Below are 22800 nucleotides of genomic sequence, written 5' to 3'. Positions count from 1 at the left end.
ACAGACTAGATGCAGGAAGGATGTTCCCGATGGTCGGGGAGTCCAGAACCAGGGGTCACAGTCTAAGGATAAGGGGTAAGCCATTTAGGACAGAGATGAGGAGGAATTTCTTCACCCAGAGAGTGGTGGACCTGTGGAATTCTCTACCACAGAAGGCAGTAGAGGCCAATTCATTAAATATATTCAAGAAGGAGTTCGATATATTTCTTAAGGCTAAAGGGATCAAGGGATATGGGGAGAAAGCAGGAACGGGGTACTGAATTTGGATGATCAGCCATGATCTCATTGAATGGTGGAGCAGGCTCGAGGGGCCGAATGGCCTACTCCTGCTCCTATCTTCTATGTTTCTATGTTTGCCGTGTCTGAGGTCGATGCCGGGTGGTCCGTCTGGTTTCACTCTTATTATTGTGTTTTGTAGCGGTTTGTTACAACTGAATGACTTGCTAGGCCATTTCAGAGGGCGGTTAAAAGTCAACCACATTGCTATGGATCTGGAGTCACATTTTGCCCAGACCAGGTAAGGACGGCAGATTTCCTTCCCTAAAGGACATTAGTGAACCAGATGGGTTTTTACGACAATCCGACAGTTCCATTACTGATACTAGCTTTTTTATTCCAGATTTTATTTAATTAACTGAATTTAAATCCCCCAGCTGTCGTGGTAGGATTTGAACTCACGTCTCTGGATCATTCGTCAGGAATTGCTCTTCGAAAGCGCCAGCGCAGGCTCGATGGGCTGAATGGTCACCTTCTGTGCTGCACTATTCTATGATTCTATTATGCTGTTAAAAATTCACATACACTTGAATGGACAAACCCCAACTTTTTCTGGTATCTAGTGGGTAAATATCGGGCCAGAAATTCGGGTCGGAGGCTTCCTGCAGGTGCAAGCCCCCGACCTGCACTTACCTCGTACGCCTGCCGTTGTGCTGTGGGCCCTCATAGGATTCCGATCCTGGGCCTCCTCCAGCTGTCGGCGCGCAGTGCTTACGTAACCCAGGGGCGCGGTTAGTTCGAAGCGTCCCTGGGATCACGTGGGCCATGGAGAGCCAATCGTAGCAGGGAATCTCTATTCATAGATTTGACAGGAAGACCTGTCAAATCTATGAATAGAGATTGGCCCCAAAACCTAACTAAAACTTCAAATACATTTTAAAAAAATCACATTTTTAAAATAACTATAAATGACATAAAATAACTCAAACAATAATTTAAATTTTTGAAAAATTGATTACAGTTTTTAATGGGGCTAAAAATAAACTTACCTTCCTTTAAAGTATTTAAAAATAATAAACCTTGGAAAAAATGTTTTATTTTTACTTAATTCACCACTTACCTTGTTAAAAGCAAGCCTTGTGACTGCTTTTTAAATGCATTGCTACTAGAGACTCACCCTCCCGGAGAAACCTGTAAAAAGAATGGAAGTTCCAGGCGTACGCGCTGCCTCTCCGGCGCATGCGCAGTGCACGCACGAAACCGGCACTTTCGTTGGCCCTACGCATGAGTAGCCAGGGCGTACTCACCCGTGGGGACCCGAATTTCTGGCCCATCGTAACTTCATGCCATTCATGTGTTTTAATGCGTATTCTCTCGGCGAGTTACTGTTAAAGTGAAACATTGTGGAGGACCAGGGCAACTCGGACAGCAACTTCTTGATTTCCGTGTTTAACCACGCATGTGCGGACGCTGGAACTTGCTGATGTGGGGAAACAGCAGGAGAGTGGGACTAACTGGTTGCTCTTCGAACGAGCCGGCGCAGACCGAATGACGACCTTCTATTCTATGATTTATAAACTTCAGAAGAAAATGGTGTGCACCTATTATTTTGATTTGGGTTTGTTATTTCTACTGTATCAAAATAATTTCTCATGTAATTGAGGTCACTAGGAGTCTTATGTGTGAGTCATTGTGGTGGATGTTACTGTAACTCATTCAGGGGAGGGCTCTTGTTTGTTCTGAACTCTCTGGAGGCACTCGCCCAACGCCAGCTCATACCTGTTTTTCCCTAACTTCCAGTATCCTCTTGCCTCTCCCAATTTTTTACTCTTGATCTGCCATTGGTCTCTTTTCAGCTCTAGCACTTCTTTTTGCCTCTCGGACTCCCAGTAAGCTGCTTTCTGTTGTCAGCCTTCTGGTCTCCCACTTTGTCTGTGTGTAGTGTTGGCAGCTTGTGGAACAATCGCATACAGTAAAATCAGATTTCCAAGTCTCTGGGAGCTGTGATGACTTTGACATGGGTCACACATTTGTTTTCTTGTTTTTGGGGTATTTTTTGGTTAAAAAGTCATTTTACATGTGAGTCTCCTTACATATGTGTGTAAATAGTGAGATATATACCCCAAATGGGACAAGAATACATTGTTACACATTTGTGATTGATTGAAAAATAAATAACTATAAAACTGGGTCAAAAGAGCCATTATTTCCTTGCCTTATTGTGGCCTTAGTTCTCTGTCAGTAAGGTGTCAGAACTGAAACAAAGATGTCTTTTACATTTCTGACACAACTCAAGTCATTCAAGTAAACAAAACAATATGGTTCAAAAGCATATTTTAAGCTGTACACTAAGGCAGCCCTTATAGCCATTAAAACAATGAGGTACAGTTCGAATGGTATGAGTGTGAATTTAATAAAAGTTTGCTGCCAGTGGAGAGCTTCACCTGCTCGCCGCGTATTATTGGGAAATCTTGATCTGCTCCTTATGGTCTTCCACCAGTTATAGATGGAAGATGAAGGGGAGCAGGCCAGCGATTTTTAGGTATGCGTTCCTGGTGAGTGAGGCTCTCCACTGGTTAATGCTCATTCATAAAATCTGCCCTACAAAATCACCTTTATGACTTGAAAAAAAGGCAGTTTGTCTTTGCATCTTGATTTTCTTCTTCTTGGATAATGAAACAGTTTAATTTTGTGATCTTGATTCATGGTAACATCGATATGGTATCATTTGTAATTGTTCTTTTTACTTTCTGCTTTAGCTTCAGCCTGGAAGTTGTAACCTTCTGTCAGTTTTCTCTCTGGTTCGGCCACATATTGACTTTACTTTCTATGGAATCCTCTCACACATTAACACAGTTTTTGTGTTAAGAAGTAAGGTAACCTGAAGTCCCATTTTTTTAATTATGTACATTACAATAAATTCCACTAAAGTCTACTTCATGAAATGTTTTGATCCAGTTTAAAAAATATATATTTTCTGACATCCACTTAGGAAGATTTACTGAATGTAGAAAAGGCAGAATCTGATGATGATCTGACTGATGCTGAAATCAGCTGTTTACGTTTGAAGGGCCAGATGATCTACTTACCTGAAGTTGATAGTATACTTTTCCTCTGCTCTCCCAGGTATATCTTTCATTTGTCAAGAAATTATACTGTAAGTTTATGGTATTTATATAAAAACATATATTTTCTGCATTAAAGTAGCTTTTTGTTGGTGTTAAATCAAAGACATGATAAGTACACAAGAAATAGTAGCAGGAGTAGGCCATATGGCTCCTCGAGCCTGCTCCGCCATTCAATAAGATCATGGCTGAACTTCTACATCAACTTCACTTTCCAGCCCTATTCCCATATCCCTTGATTCCTTTAGTATCCAAAAATCTATCGATTTCTGTCTTGAATATACTCATCAACTAAGCATCCACAGCCCCTGGGGTAGAGAATTCCAAAGATTCACAACATAGAAGATAGGAGCAGGAGTAGGCCATTCGGCCCTTCGAGCCTGCTCCGCCATTCAATGAGATCATGGCTGATCATCCAAATTCAGTACCTTGTCCCTGCCTTCTCCCCATATCCCTTGATCCCTTTAGCCTTAAGAAATATATCCAACTCTTTTTTGAATATATTTAATGAACTGGCCTCCACCGCCCTCTGTGGCAGAGAATTCCACAGGTTCACCACTCTCTGGGTGAAGAAATTCCTCCTCATTTCAGTCCTAAATGGCTTACCCCTTATCCTTAGACTATGACCCCTGGTTCTGGACTCCCCGGCCATCAGAAACATCCTTCCTGCATCTAGTCTGTCCAGGCCTGACAGAATTTTATAGGTTTCGATGAGATCCCCTCTCAATCTTCTAAACTCCAGTGAGTATAAGCCCAATCGACACAATCTCTCCTCATACGTCATTCCTGCCATCCCAGGTATCAGCCTGGTGAATCTTCGCTGCACTCCTTCCATGGCAAGAACATCCTTCCTCAGGTAAGGCGACCAAAACTGCACACAATACTCAAGGTGCGGTCTCACCAAGGCCCTGTACAACTGTAGCAAGACACCCTTGTTCCTGTACTTGAACCCTCTTGCTACGAAGGCCAACATACCATTTGCCTTCTTAACCGCCTGCTGCACCTGCATGCTTACCTTCAGCGACTGGTGCACAATAACACCCAGGTCTCTCTGCACTTCCCCTTCTCCCAATCTATTGCCATTCAAATAATAATCTGCCTTCCTGTTTTTGCCACCAAAGTGGATAACCTCACATTTATCCACATTATAGTGCATTTGCCATGTTTCTGCCCAATCACCCAACCTGTCCAAATCGTACTGGATTTTCACGACATCCTCCTCACAGCTTACCCTCCCACCCAGCTTTGTGTCGCTGCAAATTTGGAGATATTACATCCAATTCCCTCGTCCAGATCATTAATATATATTGTGAACAGCTGGGGTCCTAGGACCGATCCCTGCGGTACCCCACTAGTCACTGCCTGCCACTCGGAAAACGACCTGTTTATTCCAACTCTTTGCTTTCTGTCCGCCAACCAGTTCTCTACCCAAGTCAATACCTTGCCCCCAATCCCATGTGCCTTAATTTTGCATGCTAATCTCTTATGTGGGACCTTATCGAAAGCCTTCTGAAAGCCCAAATACACCACATCCACTGGTTCTCCCTTATCTATTTTACCAGTTACATCCTCAAAAAATTCCAGTAGATTAGTCAAGCATGATTTACCTTTTGTAAATCCATGTTGACTTTGTCTGATCCTGTCACTGCTTACCAAGTGCTCTGCTATTACATCTTTTATAATAGATTCTAGCATTTTCCCCACTACCGGTGTCAGGCTTACCGGTCTATAATTCCCCGCTTTTTCTCTACCACCTTTTTTGAATAGTGGGGTAACATTAGCTACCCTCCAATCCATGGGTACTGTTCCAGAGTCTATCGAGTTCTGGAAGATGACCAGCAATGCATCTACTATTTCTAGGGCCACTTCCTTAAGTACCCTGGGATGTAGATTATCAGGCCCTGGGGATTTATCGGCCTTCAGTCCCATCAATTTTCCTAACACCATTTCCCTACAAATACTGATTTCTTTCTGTTAAATCTGTGAGTTGTTCAAGTAATTAATACTCAGACTTAATCAGTAACAATAAAACAGGTCTTTACTGGTTGGAGGTAGGGACTATACGTAGGTCTTTACTTCATGCCCACAGGCGGGAACTGAGGGGAGATCAGTACCCACAGTACTATTTATACCCCTATGGCCAGGAGTGGTACTGCGTATCACTACGCCCAACAAGTAGTGCAGTCCTGTCCATAGGTTCAAAGTAGCACACATATTACATACACAACATTCCTCCCTTCCTAGCTTTACAGTCATCTCCCCATTTAACATAACGTAATAACATATATACACATATAACTTCAGGTTTACATAACAGAATAACATAGATACATAGATAACTTCATGTCAAAACAGATCACAGATTCAGTCTCTGCGGAAAACAGTTCACAGATTCAATCTCTGTGGTGGAGTCGGTTCACGTTGCTGGAGTGACTCATTCAATAGTCCTTCCATGGATTTAACAGTTTGAACTTCCGAACTGAATTGGCTCCGTTCGGAGGGACCACGTGTGTGATCTGGTAGAGGTGATAATGGTTCAGATGGGTCATCTTCTGTTTTTACTTTTCCTTTTCTGCTTCTTGGAGACTCTCTGGGCTCCATTGTCAGCTGCCACAGCTGCCAGCTGCATGCGCAGTTCCTCCTTCTCTTCCTCCTGTTTCCGTCGTAGAGCCAGCTTCTCCCGATGTTCCGTAGACTTTTGGTGCTCCTCCATGATTTCTGCACTTTGGGAGTCGAAGTTACAAGCTGGGCAGGACAGGACATCGTAATATTCGGTGTCGTCCACCAGGTCATAGTAATATTCGGTGTCGTCCTGAGCTAGACCAGTGAGAGGGTCGTCTATTTCCTCCATACCCAGCTGGACGTTAGCCAGCTCTTGTTCCAAATCCAGACATCTTTCCTGAAGAGACTTCTTCATGTGTACCTCTGCATCCAGCTTTTTCTGGGCTTTCAGCAAGTCGTTTACTAGTGACCTCATTTGTGATTTTAATACTTCAACTTCCTTTGGAGATTGATTGATCGGACTATGCAATCCCTCTACCGGAGCAGCTGTTTCAGCGGTCTGTTGTTCTACGTTGACGTGAGTCAGTGTACTTTTGGCATCCAAGGGCTGCTCTGTTGCAGTCATCTCAGTCTGTGTTGCCACCTCAGCTCTTCCAATAACCTTTGAGAGCTCCGAACCCCTTTCGTTTGAATATTGAAGTTCGTGTTCAAGTTTTTCCCATTTCAGAGTCCTGTCCTTCAGCATATGCAGGAGTTGGCTGACCGTTAACTCCTCTGACATCAGACGTTTTGTGTGCTCCTGTTCCATTTTCTCCATCAGCTGCTTCTGTTGTCTTTCCAGATTCTCCAACTCTATATCAAAGAACTCTTTCGTTGCATTCAACTCTTGCTCACAACGGCGAAGCATTTGTTCTAATTGCTGTTGTAGTTTGAAATGGAGTTGAGTTCGAGCCCGGTGTCCCTCAGAAATGGGCACATCAGTAGACTTGCCAGACTCAGAATCCACAGTTAAACTATGTTGTTGTTGCTCAGTGGAATTCTGTGCTGAAACTTTGTCTTTTGCACCTGAGTTGGGCTTACCATCATCCGTTCCAGAGTCTGGGCCGACTATCTTCACCGAGTTCTCACTCGTTATTTGTAGGAAATGCCAGTCCATATTCATTTTCCTAATCCACTCCCGTCCTAGTAGTGGAGGACCTCCTTCAGATATCACATATAAGTCCATTATTTGACTGTCTTCGCCCTTGTGGACCACTGCAACCTCTATTTTCCCGATGGGGTACACTCTTTGCCCCGTGTATGTTTCCAATATAATCCCCGTATCCTGTAGGGGAATATGTTGGAATAACTTTCCGTAATCTTTCTTATTTATGACCGTCAATGCCGATCCAGTGTCCAATTCCAGTTTTACTTGGACTCCTTCTATCTGAAGTGTGACCCAAATTGTCTGGAGGTCTGCACCCTTACCAGCGTTGAGTACTCTTAAGCTAGCCAGTTCATTACAGCTAGCGTCTGAATCGGACTCCTGTTCGGTCACCTTGTGTACCTTTGCGTATTTTCCTTGCGGTGACTTCTTGTTGCTGGTCTTCTTCCCTGACCTGCATACTCTAGCTATATGTCCAAGCCTACCACAAGTTCTACATTCTTGGTTTTTAAACCAACACTGGTTCTGATCATGCGTTGTCTTTCCACAACGATAACATTTGCCAGAACTCACACCCAATTTGTGTGCACTGAGCTCCGGTGACCGTAGCTGCATTACTGCCGTGCCTCTCGCTGCGGCTTCGTGTGCTGCTGCCATAGTGACCGCCTTCTCAAGCGTCAGCTCATTCTCCTCGAGCAGTCGCTTTTGTGTATCCTGTTTAAATAAACCACACACAAATTTGTCTCGAAGTGCCTCTGTCAGTCCCGTTCCAAACTGGCAATATTTCGCTAATTTACACAATTCCAGCAAATAATCAGCATTGCTTTCATGCTGTAGCTGCCTTCTGTCGTAAAATTTAAATCGTTCCGCTAGCATCAGCGGCGTGGGGTTTAGATGATCTTTCAGGACAGTAACAATCTCATCGAACGTCTTATCCGCCGGTTCATCTGGTGATAACAGGTGTTTCAATTGCCCGTATGTCTTCGCACCCATTAAATTTAATAATGTTAGAGCTTTATCTTGGTCACGAATTTTATTGGCCTTACAATAATTTTTTACTCTTTCAACATATATGGCCCAATCTTCGAGGTCACTATCAAAGGTGCTAATATTCCCGTGTTTAGGCATTGTAGATTTGCAATTTCTCAGATTTTTTTTTTTTTTACTGCTATCCAAGATGGCGGCTTCCCGCTCTTGCCGTCGTCCTCCGCCCACAAAATGGCGGTTTTCCCGCGCTTGGCGGTCTTCACCCGTCCCCCAACGCCGTCTCCCTTCAGCCCCCGAGTGCGGCCCTTATCTTCGCCGCGATCGCCCGAGTGCGGCCCTTATCAGCGGATGCGATCGCTGGATCGCGAAGCGGCTCTCGGCTCTTATCAGGAGATGCGATCGCTCCGTTGAAACGCCTCCCGCTCGAAGCGGCTCTCGCGCCCTATTCCTCCAGCTCCCCCAGCCCCGTTCGTGCGGCCAACGCGGTCGACTGCCTGTCGCGTCGCTGCCCGGCTCAGACAACGGCTTACCCACCACCAAGCTGGAGAAGAAGCTGACGGTCGCCGATGGAGGCTCCGAGGTCAGGATGTCTTCCAGTGGGGTGGAGAGGGTGGAAACCTCTCTGCAACGTCCTGGCTGTGGACGAAGCTGCCGTGGAGTGACTGCCGCAGGGTCCGAATCAGACTCGTCGCCAGTGTTAAATCTGAGAGTTGTTCAAGTAATTAATACTCAGACTTAATCAGTAACAATAAAACAGGTCTTTACTGGTTGGAGGTAGGGACAATACGTAGGTCTTTACTTCATGCCCACAGGCGGGAACTGAGGGGAGATCAGTACCCCCAGTACTATTTATACCCCTATGGCCAGGAGTGGTACTGCGTATCACTACGCCCAACAAGTAGTGCAGTCCTGTCCATAGGTTCAAAGTAGCACACATATTACATACACAACACTTTCAGTTCCACCCTTTCATCAGGCCCTATGTTCCCCGGCATCTCTGTGAGGTTATTTGTGTCCTTCTTTGTGAAGACAGAACCAAAGTATGAATTTAGTTGCTCTGCCATTTCTTTGTTTCCCATTATAAATTCCCCTCATTCTGACTGCAAGGGACCTACGCTTGACTTCACCAATCTTTTTCTCTTTACATATCTATAAAAGCTTTTACAGTCAGTTTTTATGTTCCCTGATAGCTTACTCTCATATTCTATTTTCCCTTTCTTAATTAATCCCTTTGTCCTCCTTTGTTGAATCCTAAACTGTTCCCAATCCTCAGGATTATTGCTTTTTCTGGCAATTTATATGTCGTCTCCTTGGATCTTATGCTATCCCTAATTTCCCTTGTTAGCCATGGTTGAGTCACCTTTTTTGTTTTATTTTTATGCCAAACTGGGATGAACAAATTCTGTAGCTCATCCATTCGGTCTTTGAATGTTTGCCATTGCCTATCCACCATCAACCCTTTGAGTGCCATTCCCCAATCAATCCTACCCAACTCGCTCCTCAGACCATCGTAGTTTCCTTTATTTAAATTGAGGACCCTAATTTCTGAGTCAACTACTTCATTCTCCATCTTAATGAAGAATTCGATCATATTTCTCAATTCTACCCATACAGATTCCACATCATCAGAGCTAATATCCTTCATTACAATTGTATCAATCCCTTCTTTAACCAGTAATGCTACCCCACCTCCCTTTCCTTTTTACCTATCTTTCCTGAATATCGAATACCCCTGGATGTTGAGTTTCCAGTCTTGGCCATCCTTGAGCCACGTTTCCGTAATCCCAACCAAATCATATTCGTTTACCTCTATTTGCGCAGCCAATTCGTCCAACTTATTACAAATGCTCCTCGCATTAAGACACAAAGCCTTCAGGCTTGTTTTTTTAACGCTCTTAGACCTATTCGAATTATTATTTACTGTGGCCACGTTTGATTTAAACCGTTGATTTCTCTGACTGCTACTTTTGTTTATCTCCTTCCTATCTTTTGCTTTTATCCCTGTTTCCCTTTCCTCTGTCTCCCTGCTCAGCTTCCCAACCCCCTGCCATTTTAGTTTAAACCCCCCTGAACAGTGCTAGCAAACCTCCCCGCAAGGATATTTGTCCCGCTCTGGTTCAGGTGCAACCCGTCCGACTTGTACAAGTCCCACCTTCCCCAGAAGCAGGCCCAGTGATCCAGGAAACTAAAGCCCTCCCTCCTGCACCAACTCTTTAGCCATGCATTCATCTGCTCTATCCTCCTATTCCTATACTCACTAGCACGTGGCACCGGGAGTAATCCAGAGATTACAACCTTTGAGGTCCTGCTCTTTAATCTGCTACCTAGCTCCCTAAATTCTTGCTGCAGGACCTCATCCCTCTTCCTACCCATGTCATTGGTCCCAATGTGAACCACGACCTCTGACTGTTCACCCTCCTCCTTCAGAATGCCCTGCAGCCATTCAGTGACATCCTTGACCCTGGCACCAGGGAGGCAACAAACCATCCTGGAGTCACGTCTACGGCCACAGAAACGCCTATCTGTTCCCCTTACGATAGAATCCCCTACCACTATTGCTCTGCCACTCTTTTTCCTCCCTTCCTGAGCAGCAGAAGCACCCATGGTGCCGGGAAGTTGGCTGCTGCTGCCTTCCTCTGGTAAGTCATCCCCCTCAACAGTATCCAAATCGGCATACCTGTTTGAGAGGGGGATGGCCACAGGGGTCCCCTGCCCTACCTGCCTGCCTCTACTGCTCTGCCTGATGGTCACCCATTTCCCTTCTGCCTGTGCAGCCCTTACCTGCGGTGTGACCACCTCATCAAACGTGTTATCCACGAATCTCTCAGCATCGTGAATGCTCCAAAGCCCATCCATCCGCAGCTCCAGCGCTGCAATGCGGTCTGCTAGTAGCCGCAGCTGGATGCATTTCTGGCACACGTGGTCATCAGGGACACCGGCAGTGTCCCTGAAGTCCCACATAGAGCAAGAGGAGCATAACACGGGGCTGGGCTCTCCTGGCATGACTTACCCTTTAATTAATTTAAATGAATTCACCACCACCAATTAAAGATAAACTCTAAGGCGCTTGTATGGTTTACCAACAGTCCCCGCTACACCAGAAAAGCCCTTCGCAACTATAAACCACAGAATTAAAGTTTAAAAAAGAGAAATACTCATCACTTACCTGCTCCCTGGTGACGTCACACTCTGATTACTTTTTACCTCTCTCCCTGCTGCTGAGTTGGTGTGCCTCGGTGCTCCCTGGAACTGGTCGGACCTCGGTACTCGCACCGGTTTTTATACCGGGCTCCTCCTCGCCTCGCTGCTCCCTGGAACTGGTCGGGCCTCGGTGCTCGCGCCGGTTTTTATACCGGGCTCCTCCTCGCCTCGGTGCTCCCTGGAACTGGTCAGGCCTCGGTACTCGCGCCGGTTTTTACACCGGGCTCCTCCTCGCCTCGGTGCTCCCTGGAACTGGTCGGGCCTTGAGTGAAGAAATTTCTCCTCATCTCAGTCCTAAATGGCCGACCTCTTATCCTGAGACTGTGCCGCCTAGTTCTGGACTCCCCAGCCAGGAGAAACAGCCTCTCAACATCTACTTTGTCAAGCGCTCTAAGAATTTTATACGTTTCAATGAGCTCATCTCTCTTCTAAACTCCAGAGAGTATAGGCCCATTCTACTCAATCTCTCCTCATAGGACAGCCCTCTCATCCCAGGAATCAGTCCAGTGAACCTTTGTTTTATTTCCCCATAAGTCAAGTATATCGTTCCTTACGTAAGGAGACCAAAACTGTACACAGTACTCCAGATGTCTCACCAAAGCCCTATATATTGCAGCAAGACTTCCTTACTCTTATACTCCAACCACCTTGTAATAAAGGCTAACATACCATTTGCCTTCCTAGCTTGCTGTACCTTTCTTTTTATTGGTTTTGGGATGTGTGCTTCGCTGGCAAGGCCAGCATTTATTGTTCATCCCTAATTGCCCTTGAGAAGGTGGTGGTGAGCCACCTTCTTGAACTGCTGCAGTCCATGTCTGGTGAAGGTACTCCCACAGTGCTGTTAGGGAGGGAGTTCCAGGATTTTGACCCAGCGACGATGAAGGAATGGCGATATATTTCAAAGTCAGGATTGCTAAACCTGAATGTTGTCCAGGTCTTGCTGCATGTATGCATAGACTGCTTCATTATGCGAATGGAACTGAGCACTGTGCAATCATCAGTGAACATTCCCACTTCTGACCTTATGATCGAGGGAAGGTCATTGATGAAACAGTTGAATGTTAACTTTCTGTGGTTCGTGTACAAGGACACCCAAATCCCTCTGAACACTAAGGGTTGGTGTGTGTGGTCAGCTTTGCCTCCGACTCCTGAGCGGTTTGAATCACTCCCACTCCCTTGGTTCTAGACCTTGGACTTATTTGGGGGTTGTAATGAAATTGCAACAGACAACTGAGTTGGTGAAAAGAATTTGGATTTTATTTGAGACAAGAAAATATACACAACACAATAATCTTATCACTCTAAAAGGGGGGAACACTTCGGAATAGATGAGGGAGAATAACAATAGACAGAATACTTCACCCTTCCCAATCCCACTACACTAACTAAGTTGGACTCGAGGACCAGGGATAATGCTCACCAAACGACTTCCTTGACAGTTGTAGAGGTTCGCAATTTCGGGGTTCTTTAGGTGTGGCGGGTGGGGCCTGCCGTACTCCGGACGCGGTAGAAGACTTCACCTGCATTGCTTTTTCAGTCTTCGCGTGTCCGCTGATGCGGTCGGGTGCGTATTGGATCTATCGGGTAAGTACCCAATTTCTTTTGGTCAGAAATAGGGTTTAGAGACTTTTCATCAAATCTTACCCAGGGGTAAGTCAGAATAGTTTGTAGAGTGGAAACAAACTTGCGGATCTTCGGTTTCTTCCAGGTTGGTTTCTTGTTGATCGCGGTGGCCCAATATTGCCTAGTTGCTGGTAATATTTTTGGTTGTTTGTTTCTTGGGGCCCTTGGTTGCCGCGATTCCTCTCTCCTTTCATTCTCCTTCTGTTGTCCTTCCATCGATTGATTGATTGAATTGTTTCAACGAACCTCCGATTCTCCGACTGTTTTGACTGGAAAAGCAGGCCTCAATTATACTGTTTGAGGCCTTGCTTATCTGCCTGCCAAATCTTCTCTGGCCCATTGTCAATTTTGGCGGGCTCGTTAACATTAATAGTTTTGGAATTCTTTAACGGGTTTCGAGCTGGTCCCATCTATCTTAATTGATTTAATTGGTGTAAATTAGGTTCGGGATGGTCCATCAAAACCTAAATTGGCTTTAAGTGACTGTTTAATCTTTGGTCCGATTAGTAAGTTTTGACTTCTCCTGCTGGGGTCAGGGTCCCTTTTGTTGATCAGTGGCATGTACTGCATTATGCATACTCTTGATGGCTCTAATTTTGGCGGGAACTGCTCTTCCGTAGGCCTATTGTCATTATGTAAAATGACTGAGACAGTCCAGAACATTCCCAGACAGTTTGGCTTATGCCAATACCCGAACTGTTTGTTTTACAGAGGCCCAACCCAACCCCTTTGTCACAGCCTTCCACAGGCCTGGACATGCCCTTTTAAAATAGCCAAAATCTTGGGGTTTTGACTTTGAGCCCCTTTTTGGCCCAATATTCTTTCAACAGTCCAAAAATCTCTTCTTTGGGGTAACCTTCTTGGTTTGGGGAATCTGCAGAATTTTGCGAACCTTACAACACCAACATTTACTAATCTCATACATTAAAAAAAATATTTTGCTTTTCTATTCCTACCAAAGTCGATAATTTCACACTTCCCCACATTATACACCATCTGCCACATTCTTGCCCAATCAGATAACCTTTGTGGTCTTTGTTCATTTGCAGCCTCTTTACATTGTCTTCACAGCTCACTTTCCCACCTAGCTTTGTATCGTCAGCAAATTTGGATATATTACACTCGGTTCCCTCATCTAAGATGTTGATCTAGATTGTAAATAGCTGAAGCACTGATCCTAGGGGATCTCTAAAAATAACAACAGAAAATGCTGGAAAAACTCAGCAGGTCAGGCAACATCCGTGGAGAGAAATTTGAGTTGACGTTTCGGTTCGAACCCTTCTCTACTAGTTACACCCTGCCATCCCGAAAATGATATTTATAGCTACTCTCGGTTTTCTGTCCATTAACCAGTCCTCAATCCATGTTACCCCCAATCCCATGAACGCTAATCTTGTGATACTGTGGCATTTTGAAAGAGTGAACTTTAAACTAAATTTTCGGCCCTTTAGGTTCTCTCATGCCCTATGCTATTCTATGCAAACCTTTGGATAGGCTGTTCCAACACTATGCACTGTCAACATTACCTTTTTGAGATATCTGATGTGCTCTGGTGAATTGTTATCATTATGGGTGGATTTTTAAATATTTTACATTGTCATTCCAAGAGCTGCAGTAATCATTCTTGACATAGCTTGTTAATTTGGAAACCTCAATGCAAATGAAGTTGGTTACCAAATCCTTCAGTAAAGAAAAAACATTTTTCTCATATTCAATTCAGTGTAATGAACTTGGATGATCTGACCAGGAGAGGCCTTTATCTCAGTGACATCCCACTACATGATGCTACACGTGATCTTGTTCTGCTAGGTGAGCAGTTCAGAGAAGAGTACAAACTCACACAGGAACTAGAAATCTTGACTGATCGCCTGCAGCATACACTGCGTGAATTAGAAGATGAAAAGAAAAAGACAGACAGGTAAACTACCATCAGGGAGAGCATTTGTATGTATTTCTGTCACTGATACCAACACCTCTCAAGCCAATAACTGACATTTGAGGGAATTCAGTTATCTGGAGAGACTAGAGAAGGTAAAGAGGAGATTTAATAGAGGCGCCCAAAATTATGAGGGGTTTTGATAGAGTAGATAGGGAGAAACTGTTTCCACTAGCAGGAGGGTCAGTAACCAGAGGACACAGATTTAAGATAATTGTCAAAAGAGCCAGGCGGCGATGAGGAGAAATCTTTAACTCAGCGAGTTGTTATGATCTGGAATACATTGCCTAAAAGTGTTGTGGAAGCAGATTCAATAGTAACTTTCAAAAAGGAATTCGTTAAATACTTGAAAACAAAAAATCTGCAAGGATATAGGGAAAGAGCAGGGGAGTGGGACTAATTGGTAGCTCTTTCAGAGAGCTGGCACAGGCATGTTGGGCTAAATGCCCTCCTTTTGTGCTGTATTCTATGGTTCTATGATTTACTCACAGTACTCTGATAGTAAAATAGATGTAAGGAAAATTACTGTACACAGACACTGGAGGCAATTTTCATCTCCGTACTGACCCGCTTTTCAGCATAGAAAAGGCAAAATAGTAAAAATAAACTTAGTGCTTACTTCCTACTAGAAGCTTGCCTAAATACAATTTTGAATCGGGTCTCAATTTAAGCAGTTCCACCGGAAACAGGTGGGAATCTTTTATTCCATGCAAATCAAGGTCATATGGCATCTTTAGGAAACCAGTGCCATATTTGTCCACATCAGTGAGGTGCCCGCCCAGTGGTAAACCCGCCTACTATTCATGAGCTGTACAGCGTGGTACAAATTAAAGGGATCACTGGAGGATGGTCTTGAAATACTATTAATTTATTGATTTAGCGGTTTTGAATCTTCAGGATTACTTGAATTGCTCTTCATGCTCCTTCTGCAAATTCATTAACTCCTTAAATTATGCCTTCTCTCACTCCCCTCCGCCCCCCCCATGCCTCATCTGTCCAGCCCTCCCTGCTGCAGCCCATGTTCAAAGGAAGCCTGCTGGATTTCCTGCTATCCTAAAGCAGCTTCCTGTCAGTACTCTAATCACACGTACAGCACACCAACTACATTTAAATGAGACCCAATCTTCAAAATCATTCACGCTTCTTGCCGCCAGTATTGGGCAGGGATTGCAATCGCTCTGCTCATCACCCGTCCATCGTACGCCAAAGACTAAACTTGGGGCCAGAATTTAAAATGCGCTTGGCTTCAAGGATTATAGTTTACTGACATTGAGACATTTCAGAATGTTATGCCTTCTACAGCCAACAGAAGCTTTCAGTTGGAGTCAAAACTGTTCACCCACCTCAGTTGTGGATGTAATTGAAAGTTACTAGGATAGAATTAGGAGTGCTTCCTCTCACTGATAAAACAATTAAGACTGCAAATATTCTTTCAAGCATTGGTGAAGTATTAATACTTTCATGTTATGCTAGTTTACATACTAGGAAGGCCTTTGATCATTCTTGGGGTGTTACTTAATTTCAGCTGGTGTGGCGGTGGAGATACTAAAACTGGCTTTACTCTCCTTGGATTAGGGAGAGTGAAAATCAGTCAGGGTTCTCACTCCTGATCACTGTCCAACGATCTATGCTGGAAGTACGGCTGTGACGACAAGATCATTCTCAGCTGTGATATCGTCCCCAGTCGAACGGCCTGCCCAAACTCAGTCTAGTTTCACACATGCAAAATGGCTACTTGACCAAGATATTAAAAGAATTATGCCCAACTAGGAGTCAATGATTTCAGGTGAGGAGGGGAGAGGAGAAAATTGGCAAAGAAAAGAGGAAAGCGGAAAGAAAAAATTAATTTGACTCTAAAATTCATTTAAAATCCTACCATAACTTCAGCAGAAGATTGGAAGAACCCCACAGAGAAATGGTTTACATGACTTAAAACAGCTGAAAATAACCACTTACATCATTTGGGGTTTCTGCTGGTCTCCTGCCAAAGTTGCAGTGGGAGACTGGGAGAAGCCCTGTGGAATTTTCGTGCCCTTGTATGTATAGATTAAGGTGTGGAGAATTACAGTTTGCTTTTTAGTTAGCTAGATTTAAGGTTTTAATTTAATTTACTCACAATTCAACTATTACATCAATATCTATATCCATATAAGCACTCACTCCCAGAAATACAGGTAGATTCTTGCAGTGATGTAGTAGTACATTATAGAAATAAAATCTGTAAATACTGGCAATACATAACAGGTCTGTCAGCATCTGGAAGAGAAAATACAACTTTAGCCAGAATACAATCAGAGGCTTCTAGTGAATAATCTTTGTTGGGATGCCAAAAAGTGGGGAGAAAATAGTAGGTTATTTTAATTTACGTAGGAAACATGGGGATAAAAATTTGGTATGGTCCATTTTGAGGTGCATAAATGACAGTGCGCTTCCAGTGTGTACCCAAACCAGGAGGCCTGAGGCTCAACAAAGTGGGCCTCGGGCCTCATTGTAGTAATAGTGGCAAGCTACCAGTGCCTTCTCTGCCTCCAGAGGCAGCTCAGCCATTTACTGGGATCCAATCTGGGCCAGTTACTTTGCCGGCAGTGGCCCTCAGGTAAGGGAAAGAAACTCATGAGCGTAGATTTTATAGGGGCAATTTAGCTGCCCACCTTTCCTCGTCTAAAAAACAAGTGGCAGTAGAGGAAAATTAGGGGTTGGAAGGGAGGGGAATTTCAGCTGACCTTTGGACACCCAAGGCAATTTTCAGGTGGGTCTGTAAATGGACACCCAGGACACCCTCCTGTTTTGGGCGGGAGGCTGTTTAAATATGAAAATTATGTGGCAGACTGCAAGCCTGTGTTCGTTTTCCTCCACCCGGCATGACCTGCCAGCTGGCTAAACATAGGAGCGGGCCGATTTCCCACATTCCCATTATCGATGAGCAGCTACAGAGCGCCTGTTTGGAACCCACAGCTCACCGGCTACATTCAGAAGAGATTAGAACATAAAAATGATTCGAGCCTCCCCATGCTGGCTTCAGGCAGGTGATGCAGCCACTCTGGCATTTCCACACCCGTCTTGGGCATATGTTTAAAGTCACTCTCTATGAATTTGACCTCTACCTTAGGGTTTTGAGCGCCAGAAGCACACATCAGGATCTCGGTTAGGGAGGTCAGCTCAATTTTGTAAAATCTACTGTTATGTTTTGGGGTATTTTATGCTTTCTTAACTCTAGATGTTTCAGCTTATGTAATTTAGATTACTCTCATTGATTAGTCTCAGTGCTGTACAGTATTGAATATATTTTCACTGGCTCTGTCATTGATGTAAGTTTTGAAAGCATGCCCTGGAAAATGAACATAAAACCTTTAGTTAGTTTTCTTCAGCCACTGAATCTAGTGCCTCTATAGGATTCTATTTGCATGTTCCAAGACATATCAAAATATTACAATGCCAGATCTCATTTTGGTCTGTAACTGCCACACATATTTGTTGGGCAATAGATGAACAGCAAATAAATAATAGTAATATAACATATATTTACAGTAGATATTAGATTATGCTAACTCTTTGAAACAAGACACATTAGAAATGCTTTGCAATCTGTATTCAAAACTATATATTTTATAATTAACTTTTATATATATGCAATTATTTTCTTATATTCTAACCAACTATAGGAACTAGCCATCTTAATATCTTCAAAGTTCCAGATCGACTCTTCAATTGTTGAACAGGTTCGGCTCACAAGTACTCCTCAGTGAACTGAGCTTTTTGGATTTGAATAACTGTCAACTAAACCTAAAGGAACTGCCAGTCAGACACATAACTAAACAAATCACAAAGTATATTTTTGTTTGAACTTTGTGGTTGGCATCTCACTCAAGCTATCTGTCTGCAGACCAAAATGAACTGTCCTTGCAACATTTGTATCAATTTATACTTGGCATGTGATTCTGAGTGTGACTGGTTTTTAATTCCCTATTATTTGTGACTATATAAAGGAGTCAGTATCAAGCTAAAACTAGATTAAAATGGTAAATTTTTAGAATTTTCATCTTATGGTGTAAAGTTGACAAAGAAAATTGAAATATTGAAAATGTTTTGAAAATGTTTCATTCAACTGAAGGTTTATCTCTTTTTCAGATTACTGTATTCAGTTCTTCCCCATTCTGTTGCCAACGAGTTGAGACACAAACGTCCTATTCCTGCTAAACGTTATGACAACGTAACCATCCTTTTCAGTGGAATTGTTGGATTCAATGCCTTCTGCAGTAAACATGCCTCAGCAGAGGGAGCTATGAAAATTGTAAATCTCCTCAACAATCTTTATACAAGGTTTGACATCCTCACAGATTCACGCAAGAACCCTTATGTGTACAAGGTGAGTTGCACTGTTTTTATTTGGCTCAATTTGGAATTAAAGATTGGATTCCTGCACACTATGAGCTATTACAAAACTCTGTTCCTGACATGGAGAGTCACTCATTGGGAGTGGTGATCGTAGAATCAGCCGCAGAGGTTGGCATGCCTGATTTGCTGCACCTTATTCGACAATCATTGAACCATACAGCACAGGTGCAGGCCATTCGGCCCAACGTGCCTGTGAAAGATCTATCCAGTTAGTCCCATTCCCCTGCCCTTTCCCCATAGCCCTACAATTATTTCCCCTTCAAGTATTTATCCAATTCCATTTTGAAAGTTACTATTGAATCTGCTTCCAGATCTTAATAGTGCGCTGTGTAAAAATTCTCCTCATCTCCCCTCTGGTTCTTTGGCCAATTACCTTCAAGTTGTGTCCTCTGGTTACCGACCCTTCTGCCTGTGGAAACAGTTTCCCCCTATTTACTCCATCAAAACCCCTCATAATTTTGAACACCTCTCCTCTTAACCTTTTCTGCTCTAAGGAGAACAATTCCAACTTCTCGCGTCTCTCCAGATTACTGAAGTCCCTCATCTCTAGTAAATCTCTTTTGCACTCTCTCCAAGGCCTTGACATCCTTCCTAAATTGAGGTGCCCAGAATTGAACACAATACTTCAGCTGAGGCCTAACCAGTGATTTATAAAGGTTTATCATAACTTCCTTGCTTTTGTGCTCCATGCCTCTATTATTAAAGCCAAGGATCCCAAATGCTTTGTTAATAGCCTTCTCAACTTTTCCCTTCAAAGATTTGTGTACGTACAACCCCAGATCTCTCTGTTTCTGCAACCCCTTTAAAATTGTATCATTTAGTTTATATTGCCTCTCCTCGTTTTTAATTCCAAAATGCATCATTTCACACTTCTCTACATTAAATTTCATCTGCCATGTGTCTGCCCAGTGCTTTCATTGGGAAAAATTATGCTCTGGGAGCAAAAAATGGTCAATTTTTTTATCAACTGTTAAAAAGATGTGTTTCTTAATGTTATGATCAATGATGCTTTAAAACCTAAAAGACTGACTGTTTCTCTGAATATTATTTCCTGGGGCAACAAAGCAAAATATCATCAATCAAAATATCTTTCACTAGCAATCTAAATATGAGAGTACATTTATCCTAAAAGAACTATGGCCAGATGTTCATGGTTCCATTCATTTTGGCATCACTTTACCTGCATAAAGAAGATGTAAGACCAGATGTTAAGAGTCCATTTGATGGTATTAACATAAGTTATTTACATTTAAGTTTAGCAATGTTGCAAATTTATCAGCAATGAACCAAAATCATGAATTGAGCAAAATATTGGGGCAGAAGTCTCATTTTCAGATGCCACACTGGATATACAAAACTTTCAAATAGCACTATAATACCCTCTTTGCACTGTAGGATAGTCTTTGATGGAAGAGTGCTGTCAGAAGCAACCCTAGAGCGTAAAGAAAAAGCAGTAAAATACTGCGGATGCTGGAAATCTAAAATAAAAATAGAAAATGCTGGGAATACTCAGCAGGTCAAGCAGCATCTGTGGAGAGAGAAACAGAGTTAACATTTCAGGTCGATAACCTTTCGTCAGAACTGGAAAAAGTTAGAGATATAGGCCTAGAAATTCACTGGCCTTAGCGCCGCTTTTGAGGCGCTAGAGGGCCAAGCGCCGAAGTTATGGCCAGTTTAGAAATTGACAGGGGCCCTAAATCGGCGTTAGGCCGGTAGCGCTGCGCCGGCACCGATGACGTCATCGGTGTGCGCAGCGTCCCGGTTGCCATGGTAACCCGCCCGAACTCGGAAATTGAGTTGCGGCCGCCTCGCCCGTGGCAGCCGCAAGCAACGTTCTGGCAGAGGTGCCTTACAGAACTTTGCGCCGGCGCATTAAAGGCCCCGCGGCGGCCGGCCGCTTTCCCGCCGGCCGCCTGGCCGCAGCTCCCTCCCCGGACTTCCCCCCCGCCCCCCCCCCCCCCCCCGGAACAGAAGCAAGCCCGGCACTTGTCCGAGGTGCCGGGCTCATTTTTAAAAAGATTATCGCGGGCCGCGGCCGGGTGCAGGCAGCTCCTCCTTAACGGAAGGAGGAGGCCTGCACTTCCCGAGCCTGCCGCACCGCAGCGGGCGCCGCAGCGCCGGAATAGCGCCGCAATGCGGCGCGTGGCGCCAGTTTTGAGGCGCTGAGACCCCTCAGTAGCGCCGGCAGCCGTTTGGGCGCGGCGCTACTGAATTTTTGGCGCGCGCAGGGGGACTTAGCACCGGCACTAACTTCCGGCGCTAAAGCCCTCGCTGCGCCAAAACCGAATTTCTAGGCCATAGATTTTAAGCAAGGGAAAGGGGGAGGGAAGGGAAAAACAAAAGGGAAGGTCTATGATATGTGGAAGGCAGGAGTGAGTAAATGAAAAAAGGTATGATTGTACAAAGCAAAAGGAGATGGTCAGTCATAACGGCACAGAAGGAGGCCATTCGGCCCATCGAGTCCGTGCCGGCTCTCTGTAGAGCAATCCAGTCAGTCCCATTCCCCCCGCTCTATCCCTGTAGCCCTGCAAGTTTATTTCCCTCAAGTGCCTATCCAGTCTCCCCTTGAAAACATTGAGTGTCTCCGCATCCACCACTTCCGTCGGCAGCGAATTCCAGGTCCTCACCACTCGCTGCGTAAAAAAGATTTTCCTCACGTCCTCCCGTACCTCTTGCCCAAAAACTTAAATCTGTGTCCCCTAGTCCTTGTACCATCAACTAGTGGGAACAGCCTTTCCCTGTCTAGCTTATCCAAACCCTTTATAATCTTGTACACCTCTATCAAATCACCCCTCAACCTCCTTTGCTCTAATGAAAATAAATCCAGCTTCTCCAACCTGTCCTTGTAGCTAAGATCCCCCATCCCCAGAACCATTCTGGTAAATCTCCTCTGTACCCTCTCAAGGGCCTCCACATCCTTCCTAAAGTGTGATGAGCAGAACTGGACGCAATACTCCAGTTGTGGCCTAACCAGCGCTTTATAAAGGTTCAGCATAACTTCACTACTTCTGTACTCAATACCTCTATTTATGAAGCCCAAGATTCCATATGCTTTGCTAACCACTCTCAATATGCCCTGCCACCTTCAGGGACCTATGCATATTAGCTCCCAGGTCCCTCTGTCCCTGAACACTCTTTAAAACTGTGCCATTAAGTGTATATTGCCTCTCCCTGTTCCTTCTGCCAAAATGCATCACTTCACACTTCCCTGTATTAAATTCCATCTGCCACTTGTCTGCCAATTCTGCTAGCCTTTCTATATCCTGTTGCAGTCGATTGGTATCATCCTCATTGTTTGCCACACCCCCAAGTTTGGTGTCATCAACAAATTTACAAATTGTACTCTGTATTCCAATATCTAGGTCATTTATATATATCAAAAAAAGCAGTGGTCCCAGCACTGACCCTTGGGGAACACCACTATCTACCGTCCTCCAGTCTGAAAAGCAGCCATTTACCACAACTCGCTGTTTTCTGTCCTTAAGCCAATTCCTTATCCAAACTGCCACTGACCCACCTATTCCATGAGCCTCAATTTTGTTAACCAGCCTTCTATGTGGTACTTTGTCAAACGCCTTCCATGTAGACAACATCCATTGCATTCCCTTAATCAATCATTTCTGTTACTTCATCAAAAAATTCAATTAGATTAGTTAAACACGATCTGCCTT

At 44.1% G+C, this 22800-nt stretch overlaps 1 protein-coding gene across 1 annotated transcript in view; it reads left to right on the top strand.

The window, feature by feature from the left end:
* Positions 1-20158, top strand: part of gucy1b1 (guanylate cyclase 1 soluble subunit beta 1) — a 235530-nt gene extending 215372 nt beyond the window's left edge. Inside the window, exons 7-10 of the mRNA XM_086010219.1 lie at positions 2976-3092; positions 3209-3342; positions 14519-14716; positions 18863-20158. Of these exons, the coding sequence (XP_085866345.1) occupies positions 2976-3092; positions 3209-3342; positions 14519-14716; positions 18863-19217 (804 nt within the window). The 3' untranslated portion in view covers positions 19218-20158. The remainder of the gene's footprint in view (positions 1-2975; positions 3093-3208; positions 3343-14518; positions 14717-18862) is intronic.
* Positions 20159-22800: the final 2642 nt, after the last annotated feature.

This window comes from Somniosus microcephalus, chromosome 2, assembly GCF_052327205.1.
Source record: "Somniosus microcephalus isolate GS21.2 chromosome 2, FLI_Smic_1.0, whole genome shotgun sequence".
NCBI lineage: Eukaryota > Metazoa > Chordata > Chondrichthyes > Squaliformes > Somniosidae > Somniosus > Somniosus microcephalus.
Note: the sequence above shows the minus strand (reverse complement) of the source record. Positions and strands in the feature narration are given on the sequence as shown.